The sequence below is a fragment of the Strongylocentrotus purpuratus genome, unplaced genomic scaffold (assembly GCF_000002235.5).
Source record: "Strongylocentrotus purpuratus isolate Spur 01 unplaced genomic scaffold, Spur_5.0 spur5_scaffold_6, whole genome shotgun sequence".
Taxonomy (NCBI): Eukaryota; Metazoa; Echinodermata; class Echinoidea; order Camarodonta; family Strongylocentrotidae; genus Strongylocentrotus; species Strongylocentrotus purpuratus.
In genome coordinates, this window is record NW_022145612.1 from 56,584,663 (window position 1) to 56,596,995 (window position 12,333).

The following is a 12,333-nucleotide window of genomic DNA, read 5'->3' on the forward strand; positions in this document are numbered from 1 at the left end:
ATACCATAGATTTATGGCCTTTAGTTGCTGTCAATTAAGTCAAATACGTCAAATACATGTCTTTGCTCTGTGTACTTGAATGGGTATTTTGTGAACCGGTAATGATAAATAGGAATTCTCATATTTTATGCTAACCTGGTATTTGGAGAAATTAATATACTCTTACGGACTATTAGTCGGGTGTTTTTTAGGTGAAAATATTGTCTCCATTTAGACACGTATGTATCTTCAACTCTAATTTGTATTTTTGTAAATGCACAAAATTTAGTGTGTGAAGGAATATTAATATTTGCCTTTATTGTATATAATTCTTATGTTAAGAATTTCTTCCATTTATGAAAATTGAAGGTGATTGTATTTTTGAATGTTTCTTCAGGTTGGGGGGGGGGGGGTAAAGAAAGAAACAATCCTACCACTATTCATGCCTTACTATGATAATAGTTTTTTTAATTTTAACTACTGCAAGTGCAATTAGCATACTACAAATGACTGTAAATGAAGTTGTTCTGTAATTGTCAGAACTCTCCCATCTCACTATCAATATTCCATCAGGATGTATGGGTAAGTCACATCAAGATAATTTGGATGATGTTTGTGACAAAACAATTTTACTTATCTACTTTGCACCAAAATCAAATCCATTGTATATTAAAGGTAAAGACCAGTTATGGTCGTGCGATTGCATTGTGAAAGAAACGTGGAATCGATCAGAAAAGGTTGATCACCTAGCATCTAGCATCTGCAAGGTTCTGGAATCATCAAAATGATAAGAACTTTGGCCCATTCTTCGTAAAGTTACAAGCACTATACACAGAAAGATGTATATGGGACTACCCTATATCTCTCACAGACCATGAGAGAAACAAATTTACCAAATATATGAATTATTAGGCGGTTTCCCGGCAATTTTTTTATCATCATGTATTAGTCAAAACATATTCTTTCACATGATTGGTAATGAGAGCTTCTATTTCATTTTTGAAATTGGGGCGTTTCCAATACTGGTCTTTACCTTTAAAGATCATTGTAAATACATTGTCAGCTGTCATTTTTATATATACAATTCCTTAGTGGGGCAATATATATCAATATTCATCTCATATTTTACTATTTTCATATCTTGTCCAAATCAGCTGAGTAATTTTATTATATTGTATTGTATATAGCATGAATGTACTGCAACTACAGCAAGAATAAGGCAAATATATTGTGAAGTATGATAAAGATAAGAAATATGGACTACAGGTTGATTATTATTATTGGCAAGAAAGGAAGTTGTGTCAAGTTTAGTGAAAGGGTAATTAATGAAGCCACCGGTTACATACTGTAATAACACAGAATAAAGTGGTGACTAACTACAAGAAACAGAGACCTGTTGTGGTCTTTGCTTCCTCAAAATAGTTATATTTGTCACTGCACAAAAGAATGGAGATTTACTCCTATGAGTTAAGGTACTATACTGAACGCACAAAACTAATCATGGTTATCTGTATTCTTGTACTAGAGCTGTTTTTATTTATGTACATAAAACAGTATAAGGTAGAAAACTGTAAATATGTTATTCTTGGCCATTTCTTAGGAATCGTTTCACTGCAATATATTTTAGAAGCATTTGTGTTTAGTGGACATCATTCAAGCTAGGTGGATATTTCTTTTGATTTTATTTTACTACATGCATATACGTGTACTGTATCAATCTACATGTACATGTATGGTGTACAATACTAATAAATGCATTTCTTTGTAATTGTAACATGTGTGCAATTTGGTCAAAAATTGTCAATCTTGTAAGCAATATATCGCCTGCTGAGAGCTGAAACTCTTTTTAAAGTGACAAGATATCGACACCCTTCCGGGTGATTCCCTCTTGTGTGGTATATATCCTTTATCCATTTATTCCATCCAAAAATGAAAAATCTTCTGATATTATCTGTTTAGCGCCAGAAGGGTGTTAACTCTGTGCTAAAGTATATGGGTAAATGCCCTTCTGGCTCAAAACACACAACATATCTACTGACAACGGTAGTGGCACAGGATAGAACCACGAGTCAACGGTCATATGAAATACTTTCATTATTGGATCACTTGGATGAAATCAATGCAAAGAAGTGCTCTTCTGGCTCTCCAAAGATGAAATACACTATATACTCCAGTCATACCAACGAGACCGACACAAGACCCCTCACACGATTGTAGTACCCCACAATGGCTTAGAATCGCTCGGTTCGGAGTCGGTATGGGGTCGGTTTGGAGTTGGTATGGGGTCGGTTTGGAGTTGGTATGGGGTCGGTTTGGAGTTGGTATGGGGTCAGTTTGGAGTTGGTATTGGGTCGGTTCAGAGTCGGTATGGGGTCAGTTTGGAGTTGGTATGGGGTCAGTTTGGTAGTGTGACTAAAGCAAAGGTACCGGGTACATGTATTAGCCTTTTGCTATGCACTGTACGACTCAAAATCCATGTATGCATATCACATTGATTAAAAGGGCTGTATGTAATATTTACATGCAAAGAAGGTACTGGTACTGTCTGCAGTACTGAAGTTCCAAGATCAAAATCTCATGAAACATGGTTTGCCTTTGATAATACTCTTTCATTCTTGATAACTGATGATGGTTAGATGTGTGTGATTGTTATGTTCTTATTTAGGAATCATTTGTTAATTTCCTATGTACAGCAGGGTCAACAGACTACATGAATGAATAGTTGTCAAATTATTTGTTTAAAAAATATTTGCTTCCATGTTTTAACAGGGTAAATGAACAAATGTCATTCTAAAAATTGATTGTATCCATGTTTTAACAGGGTCTATTACAGTGTATGACGTGGTGGTGTCTTTAAATGATTCAGTACTTTTACTCAAAAATCTTAAGTCAAACAAAAATTTAATAGAATCATTCACTCAATAATATTTTTCACTCTTACTGTATGTTTTGGATTAGAAGCTGGTATTCCAAACGAAAATTTCCAATTTGTGGGGGGAAAATAGTTGAATAGATAACAAATTGCACTCTTAATGAAGGTAAAAGTAACATGTAAGTAGACTAGCTAGTGGGTGTATTTATTCTTGCAAAAACAAAGCTCCTCAGGTCTTTGGACAAACCTAATTAATTTGTTATTGGCAGGGTTGATCAGTCCTCATGAAAGTAATGATCTCAGTTGAATATTGATGACAACTTTGTGTGATTATACAGGATTGTTGTTTTCTCCTTTTTTGCTGGACACGTAATTTGAATTGAGATATATGTAATGTGTACAAACCCTTTTACACACATACCTTCAAATTGCAGTTGTGAGAAGTAAAAATTAATGTAATAAGACTTGGTGACCATAAAAAGCATGTTCACAATGGTATATTCTAACTGCAACAGTTTAACTTTTAGATCATAAAATTGATATCAAATATATTTTGTACCACATCCATCAATAAAAATAATTTGTTTCTGCAATACCGTACATGTATTTTGAATAAATATTTAATTCTCTTATCTGGCTGTTTAATATTCAGACGTTGTCCATTTCCATTAATGTATGCAAGCTAGTGCTTTATTCTGTCATTTATCTTTCCTATTGTGATGTCCATATGTATAAGCTATGCAGAACTAGTCTGAAAAAGAAAGAACTGAAATTGCTACCATTTGGAACTCAATAAAGTATAATCTTTATTTTATGATTCATGGTCTCATTTTCAATTTGTTTGTTTGTTGTGTTTTTATATACCGGTATGTCATAACTTCTAGAGATATGTAGGCCCCAATTCACACAGGAGGCTTAGCTTAATCAAGATTTAAACCTACGTAGTGAAGTATACTCATTTCCAATGGCTAATTATACTGTATGCTTATGTGTATAGTCCATGGTGAAGGTATAAACAATGGAAACAGAAATGAAGACACAAAAGCTTATTCATGATAAAATAAATTAAACCTTGATCATGAAACCAGCAATCTCACATGATTTTTTTCAAAACAGAGCAAACTACTTATGAATATAAAAATGCCTTGGGCAAAATGGCAATCTTACGTGTTGTCAATTTTCCACAACCTTTAAATAGTACTTTATCTATTCAGTTTGAAAAGGGGCTATATAAATATATATATATATATAATAGTACCGTATATGGATATACCTAGACTGCAGATGTACTGTATAAATCTGAAGTCAATCTGAGCAACCATATTTCATGATAGTAATTTGTCCTTGGTTCATATCATGGCACCAGTAATTTGGTATCCACCAGCAGATTTAAGGAAAGGAAAAATAAGGGCCGGGTCATCTCTCTAAAGAGTTGCCTTTCTAATGATGTAAAGCTAATCACTGTTTGAATATCAAACTTGAAATAAGTGTAACTATATACAATTTAGACCATTTATGACAGGTATTCAAATTACAAATTCACAATTTACTTTTGCATCATATCTTTAAAATAAACCTATGGTGTAAAACATTGCACAGCAACAAATATTACATTGTATTTCAACAACAAAAAGTCATATGAAAATCAATCCTCTCAGTAATTGCACTGCAATAAAGCAATCATTCGTATCAAATTAATCATCAAATATACTGTTAGTTACAACATGCCTGTGCATATTTCAAGCAAGAATATATCAATACAGCATGTAAAACTTATTAACACTAAATCTTTGTCATAAAATTATATTTTCTAAATATTAGAGACCTTAACAAAGGTATATTAATGTATATCATTGGTGAAATGATAATAATCCTAATCTTATTTCCTTTTTTTCTTATTATGTGTTAAAAATAAATACCGTAGCCATTGTTATCTTATATTATTCTATATTCCTGTAAAACTGGAGCATTGTTCAAAATTAACAAAACTTTACATTTTTACCTCTCCAGAATAATACATTTATGTCCTTGTACATTTGATATGAATTCATCTTCTAATCTTTCACTGCACCGTATTTTTACTAATTTCATGCATACATTTTTAACAAAAGGGCACCGCTTTGTTGGTCACAATCCTTTGTTAATACATCTCGTGATCTTCTAATTCCAGCAATCTACCCTTTATTGGTTACACATCTAGTAATTTAAAATAACTCTGTATGTACTCATTTTGCCTAATTCAAGTATATTAAAAAAAAACTTCAACTGTGTACGTTTGTGCTGCTGTTATTGTTAAGAGCTGCACGAATGGAGCACAGATTGTCTATGATGAGCCAGAAGGGAGTTGACTCATTTACTTTAACACAGAGTAAACGCCCTTCTGGCTCCAAACAAACGACCTATTATTCCATTCTTCCCTTGTGAAATGTGATTCCTTACTTTAGTACTGGGCAGAAAAGCTAAGGCCTTTAATGATGACAGCATTTTCTTATAATTGTTGGAAGTTAGTATTGGCTACATGAAAAGATCACACACGTTACTAGTTTTCCTTCTTTAATAACATGGTATACCTTGCCCGAGTGCCAGTGTTTCTGATAACTGTTGGAAGTCATCAAGAGCTAACTGAATAGAGCATGCATGTTATTCCTTCCTTCCTTCATAATACATGTGCCTTCTGAGCACTTTGGAAGGCACCTCTAACTCTTATCTCTGTTTAAAGGACTATAGAGAATAGGTAAACCAATTCTAAATTTAGCAACATATTTCACACAGCGAAGTTCATCAATCCCCATGTCCCACCGATGTCATATCGCTTGTCCAGGGCTATTAGACGTGTGTTATCTAAAGAGCACATAGTTGACCATGATCTTTGGCAGGCCCAGCTTGATGACTTGTTCCAGTCTCTTTGGACCAAGGAGACGGCGGATTCGCCACCTGCACAATTCAGCAAGCATCCTTGGATTGCCTGTAAAACAAAATAAATCCAGTAAAACTTGTTTTGTCATCTGTATAAAAAGCCCACCTTTTTTTTTTTCATTGACGTTTTTTATTTAAAAATAAATGAAAGGAGCTAGCCTGATCATTAAGATCACCTGCCCATAAAGACTACTTCGCTTTTTTCCAGCCAATGGCCATCTTTATGTACAAGCTTTACCGGACTACCATCAATATACCGCGATCGTTCTCCTTCAATTATCCTTTAGTCATCTGTTTCAATCTCTTCTCTTGTTTCTCTTCTTTTCTTTGATCATATCCTTGATTATTTATTGTGAATCGCCATTTATATGTATATGTTATGTTTTTGAATGTATCTTTTGTAAATTCAATTTGTTTCAGCCTCTGGCTGCTATTTGAATGTTTTTTAATCAATACACCATATCAAATCAAATCAAATCAAATAACAACAATACAATTGTGCATTCTTGTATCGCAATCATGGCACTCAAATATTATCCCAGTTACACTCCAGTAGCCAATGTGTTGAGCTCCACCAAATGTAGTCCCCATTTAGACCTGGGTGACGAGTGGTTAAAGTAATAGTTGCTTTCCCACCCTCCACTGCAAAGTAGTTAACTTTGAACCATATAGTTTTGTTTACTTGATATATAGCAACTCACCCATTTCAAAATCTAGGATCTTCCTAGTGGTAGTGTCGGTAGCATGAATGAGATCCCGCGGGGTCCTGGACTGGTTGTTGAGGGCGTAGACATTTGCACCATACTCCAGGAGAACATCTACAAGGTCTGGATTCTTGACGCCTGCTGCAACATGCAGAGGACTGGTGTGGTTCATGATAGCATTCACGTTTCCTCCTGAAATAAACACCAGGAAATGAAGATATAACTATAACAATAATGATAATGATGATAATGATGATGGTGATGATGACGATGACGTTGACGATAAAGATGATGATGATGATGATGATGATAATGATGATGATGATGATGATAATGAGGATGATGAGGATGATGATGGTGAGGATCATGAGGATCATGATGATCATGATGACGATGATGATGATGAGGATGATGATGATGACGATGATGAGGATGAGAATGATGATAATGATGAGGATGATGATGATGATGAGGATGATGATGATGAGGATGAGGATGATGAAGATGATGATGATGATGATGAGGAGGAGGAGGATGAGGATGAGGATGAGGGTGAGGATGAGGGTGAGGATGAGGATGAGGATGAGGATGATCGAGGATGAGGATGATGATGATATACCCATGACACACCTGGGTTAAAAGGGACAAATACAGCGACAACACCTTTGTATGAGGGTGTAAGCACCAGACATGGATAAAGCACAGGACCAGTCACATGAGAATCAAGAACTTAATACAAATCAAACAGTGTATCCATTGTCACAAAGAAGACAGTTGAACATGCCATACAGAAGAAATGTTCAATTGAAGACAGCTAATTTATAAAAACATGGATAACCAAAATTAATAGACCATTCCAGATTAAACTTGAGTATTCTAGCTTAGCCAGAGTTGAGACTCTTATGCCATTTTTTACATAACTTAAAAGTAAAAGTTGCATTTCAAACATAAACAGCTGAGTGTCCATATGAATATTACAAGAGAATTCAAACATAATATTTTTTAACTGCATATACAAGAGATATATTAAAAGGGGTCTGGATTAGAGAATATCCCCACCAGGAGAATCCTTACCCCTGACAGAGTTAGGGGTTAGGGTTGTTCCTGAAAAAGGTCACTGACCTGCCTGGAGTATGACCCTCGCTGTTTCTGTGCTGCCCATGTGACATGCAGCATGCAGAGGTGTCCCATAATGCAAGTCAGAGGCTTCTAGGTTACTTCCTGCTTTGATCATCTCTTCAACGCACTTGGTGTGTCCTCGAATCAAAGGATATATCAAATAAGAAATATATTGAATTTACAACATGAAATGTTTGAAATCTAAACTGGGAACCTAAAGATTGTAATGATTTCTCTAATTCTCCTAGGCTTAGTACAGAATTTCTACGACACATGCTCCACCAACAATTGCTCTGTAGTCAACTTCCTATGCTATTTATAGAATTACCAACTTCAACTCTGGACCAAATGCTATACTTAACATTACCTTCTGAATTTTGAGGATATAAATACCTAGGGCAAATGTCACCAGAGAAACTTTATGATCAACAATACAGAAAACATGCGGTCCATGCAAACAATGCGTTGCTAGCTCCTACATAACCTTATCTATGATTCAAATGTCTGTACTACCACCCCATTTTCAAAAGCCATACCTCTGGAGGCTGCTTCATTGAGTGGTCCTGTCCTGGCCATTGGTGGGTTTGGGATTGCCCCTTTGCTCAGCAAGAACTGGACAATCTCTACATTGCCAATGCAACAAGCTTCACACAGGGGAGTTGCACCATCAATGTTGCCTGCATTTACCTGAGAGAGTAATTTAAAAAAACAGCTAAATTCATATTACAAAAAGAAACATAGTAATGGCAAGACTTATAGATGATAACATAAAAGTACTTAGACATGACTTAGTCCTCATGTATTTGTTCTGTGTTCTAGCTCTTGTAAAAATCCTATAATACTGTATATTCAACAGATGTGGACAGTTATTAAGCTGAAAGTTTCCTGTGATTTAATTTGTGTGATTTAATTGCCATCAAATTGTTAAATGTTATTTTTTAGAGACTTTATATAATAAATTCACACATATCTTTTAAGAGGCTACTTTCATTCTGGCTCAAAACATTTCTCTCTAGCTATACATTTTTTATCAATATCCTCCTAAATTGTAGGATAAACAAAACTGAGTGCATTCATTAACTTGGACTTACATCAGCACCATGCTTTACAAGCATCTCTGCACAGTAAAGGTATCCCCTACTGCAGGCGTCGTGAAGTGGGCTGACTCTATCTGAGGTGCACTTGTTGACGTCCGCACCTCGTCGGATCAGGCCATATAGGGTCATTAGCTGACCCTGGAAGGCAGCAGCGTGGAGGTCAGTACGATCTTGGCCCATGAATGCATCTCCTTAGAGGGGGAGAATGACATGGCAAAAAGAGAAAGACGTAATATCAGGCGAGATCCCATATTTCATTGAGCCATACAAAGCCACTTTCAATACTTATATCCAGAGTCTGATCCTACCAGAGGTAAATTCAGGGGTGGCCTTGGTATTTATGGGGGGGGGGGGGGGGGACAGTTGTATACATCCAACACTGATCTCATCTTTGTAGTCAACTTGACCTAGCTTCTTTCAGTGACTGATGTCTGATCAACCTAATACGTCATAAGACTGCATTTTCTTGAAATCTCTCTTATAAAAGATGAAGTTATCATGGAGTGTCTTACCTGTGTATCTGTCCAATAGTGCAGCTGACATGGTGGTCAAGATCTCCTATACATCATCAGTGCATCTTCTTCTGCTTCATCAAACCCTTTGACTGCACTCAAATGTTACATATACATGTACACATATATGTGAGGAATAGATAGAGAGAGAGAGAGAGAGACAGAGAATGAGAGATAGAGAGAGAGATAGAGAGAGAGAGAGAGAGAGAGAGAGAGAGAGAGAGAGAGAGAGAGAGAGAGGTAAATTTGTCATTACTGATAATGCAGTACGTTTTGCTATATATAGTCAAACCTGATTTAGCAACCACCCATCTAAAAAGACCACTTTTTTACCCTTGAAAATTGTTTATTGTAACCACTCAAATAGGAACCTAGTACAAAAAGACCACTTGCCTAAACAGACCAATTATCTTGGATTGATCACATGGTGTTTATATAAAGGTTGTTTCACTGTACCATTAAACATTTGTACACACTCTCTCTATCCAGAACTTCTTTTTATATAAAGTATCATGGCACTAACCATCATACTTATTTGTCCTTTAAAATATTGTCCAAAATATCCATCCATCCATCCAAAAGATATTTGATATCTAGCGCCTTTTCCTTGCAGTTACAAAGCGCTGCACACATGCTCGACAATGTTTGGGCCACTTAAAAACAAAAGTTATAATTATAAAATATGCCTTAAAGGTAATACAAAGTTTTGGTATGGGGTCATGAAATTGGTTCAAATAAACATATTGGAAGCATATGCAATTTTACAATATTTAATGATCGTTATCGCGGTTGAAAATAGAGTCTAAAGTGATGAAATTGTAAATAATAAACTCTTTCTGTGTACAGCTCCCTTTCAAGGCAGATATATTACTTTAGCTTTAAAACAATCTTTCCCTGACTACAATCGACCGATTTGCTATTCCTGTTTGGAAATTACATACTGGTATCAGAACTGCATATTCTGAGATTTTTAAGGTCGCAGCTTCCATAGAATTAATGGCCTCGGGCACTACTTGAAATTTACCAGCCGGGAGCACTGGTAACATTTTGATTATTCAATTTTTTGAAAGCATGAATAGGGGCTAAATTTTCTAGTGCTCATCCACAGGGGCATCCAAATATATCAAAAATTTCAAGAATTACTATCCACCCAATTTTCAAAATGTCCACAACTTTGCATTCTATTAACTTTAAATTAAAGTTAAAACAAAATAACAGATCATGCATGAAATATTGTATGTAAACTTCTTCAAATCACTGTTTTAAATCGAATGTTAAGACACACGTATTGGTATACCATAGGGTTATTTTTGTCTAGAGACTGAGTGAAATCCAACAATATCTTCCACATCACTGTACACTGTATCTGCACAAAAAATACGAAGATATACACACCAACAACACATCGTGGCCTGGGGGCCGTTTCTCGAAACCAACTCCATGACAGTCATATCTTTGTCGGCGACCTACGGAGATGTCATGAAGCGGATAAACCGTTTCACAAAGCCATGACAGACATGATATCGATATATCGCGATACTAGCAGCTCAAGAACATAGTCTTTGTCACGATCCATTTGATTTATCAAGAATAACCCACAACAAGTTTTGGGGCTAAAATTGTTCAAAAAGAAATATATACATATAAATTCTCCTAAAATAAATAATAAATAGTGTCATTATCATATTTACATCATCAAACGATTTGCATATTTCTGTAAAGATTCTTAAATTGAAGAAAAACCGGTGAGTGTTTTTTTCGACAGTCGAATCAAAAGTTAGTTGAAGGATACCGTAATGTGATAGTTTATCAATACATACTTTTTTGTTTATTGTGAAGAGGAATTTTAGGCAAAATGTCTTTTCTCAGCCAGTTTTTAATCCAGAGTCTCATAAATACTCGTTTATATAATTGATTTGATATTGAAAATATAATTTGGAAGAAGTAATTAGAGAGGGAATAATAATGCACATAGGCCCCAAAGGTATGACGGTATCCTAAGAAAAGACTATGGATCGACTATGGAAAACGGTGTGTAACATTCTTACCTCTCTTATTTATATGATATAGTTTAATGATTTGTGATGTAATGTTTATATTCAGCTTTTTAAAGTTTCTGTATAATTTGTATTCTCATTTTTGTACATTTGCATTTCGCATCCCAGAGAATTACGTACCGAACTCGTCTATATTTTTCTCAAAATGATAGTGAAACTAATCGTCCATTTCGCGGCCCATGGAATGGCAACAAACTGACTTGTGATGGCGCTTTACAGCAATTAAAAAGATATGACAGGTTCGGAGCAGTGACAACTCGCTTGTCGCGGAAGTTGTCGCTCATCTTGGCAAAGACGGCTTCGTGAAACACTTAGCTGACAAGTTGCGTGACAGTGGCGAGATGTCGTTGATCTTGTAGTTATGACGGTTTCGAGAAACGGCCCCCTGTACTCTCTAACAGAAGAAGAAGAAGAAAACTTTCTTGTTATTTATGAAATTGGTTATCACATATATACAAAATGGGCATGTCGTATAGATCTACGTACGTAGAGAAATAAAATGTAGCTAAAATGATTCTCAGAATACCCATTTAAGAAACATTTGAAGCGTAATTTATCCCTCTGAGATGAATCTCAAAATACCGCCCCTGGCCCTGGGCTTGACCGGGGCGCAGCCGGGGGCCCTAGCCCTGCTCCCATCATCATATCATGCGTGACGCGAGTCAACTTGAAGTGTAGGAATTAAATGCGAGCAATCAAACCTATGATTTGTGGCGATCATTATGATTATCCTGGATTAAATTTGCTTCCTTTAATTTAATAGTGTACCTCTTCGTGGCAGCCATCGACTTGTCAAATGTTAGTTGGCAGTTTCGATGTAATTTCCTGGAATCTGTGGCGGTGCTTGGTCAAGTCTTCTCTATCTTCTCGGCCTCAAAATGTAAACAAATAATGGAGTGGAGAGTGGTAATCATTTTTTTCAAGAGTAAAGTGTGCGACATTCTACTCACCCCCCCCCCCCCCCCCTCCCTTGTTGATTATTTTGATGCCTTTGAAATGAAAACAAGAGAAGGGAAGCGAAAATAATTTGAGAACTCAAGATCAAATATATACCGTCTGCTTTTTTTATTTTCTTCT

The 12,333-nt window shown here is 35.8% G+C and overlaps 1 protein-coding gene and 1 long non-coding RNA gene across 3 annotated transcripts; one reads left to right on the forward strand and one right to left on the reverse strand.

Annotated features, from left to right (window-relative positions):
* Positions 1–43: 43 nt before the first annotated feature.
* Positions 44–3,668, forward strand: LOC115919513. Its single transcript, XR_004061886.1, has 2 exons — positions 44–654; positions 1,021–3,668. It is a non-coding gene; the product is annotated as an uncharacterized LOC115919513 (long non-coding RNA).
* Positions 3,669–4,349: 681 nt separating this feature from the next.
* On the reverse strand, positions 4,350–12,151 carry LOC588151 (ankyrin repeat and SOCS box protein 13). Of its 2 annotated transcripts, none has more exons than XM_011683586.2 (7): positions 12,025–12,151; positions 9,200–9,291; positions 8,682–8,878; positions 8,127–8,277; positions 7,594–7,728; positions 6,469–6,663; positions 4,350–5,816 (listed from the first exon to the last, which is right to left on the reverse strand). In XM_011683586.2, exons 2-7 carry the CDS (start codon positions 9,228–9,230, stop codon positions 5,689–5,691), a joined length of 837 nt encoding a protein of 278 aa, XP_011681888.2. In that variant the 5' UTR covers positions 9,231–9,291; positions 12,025–12,151; the 3' UTR covers positions 4,350–5,688. The 2 variants fall into 2 exon arrangements, with proteins under 2 accessions (XP_011681888.2, XP_030829412.1); XM_030973552.1 differs by lacking the exon at positions 12,025–12,151 and adding an exon at positions 11,958–11,979.
* Positions 12,152–12,333: the final 182 nt, after the last annotated feature.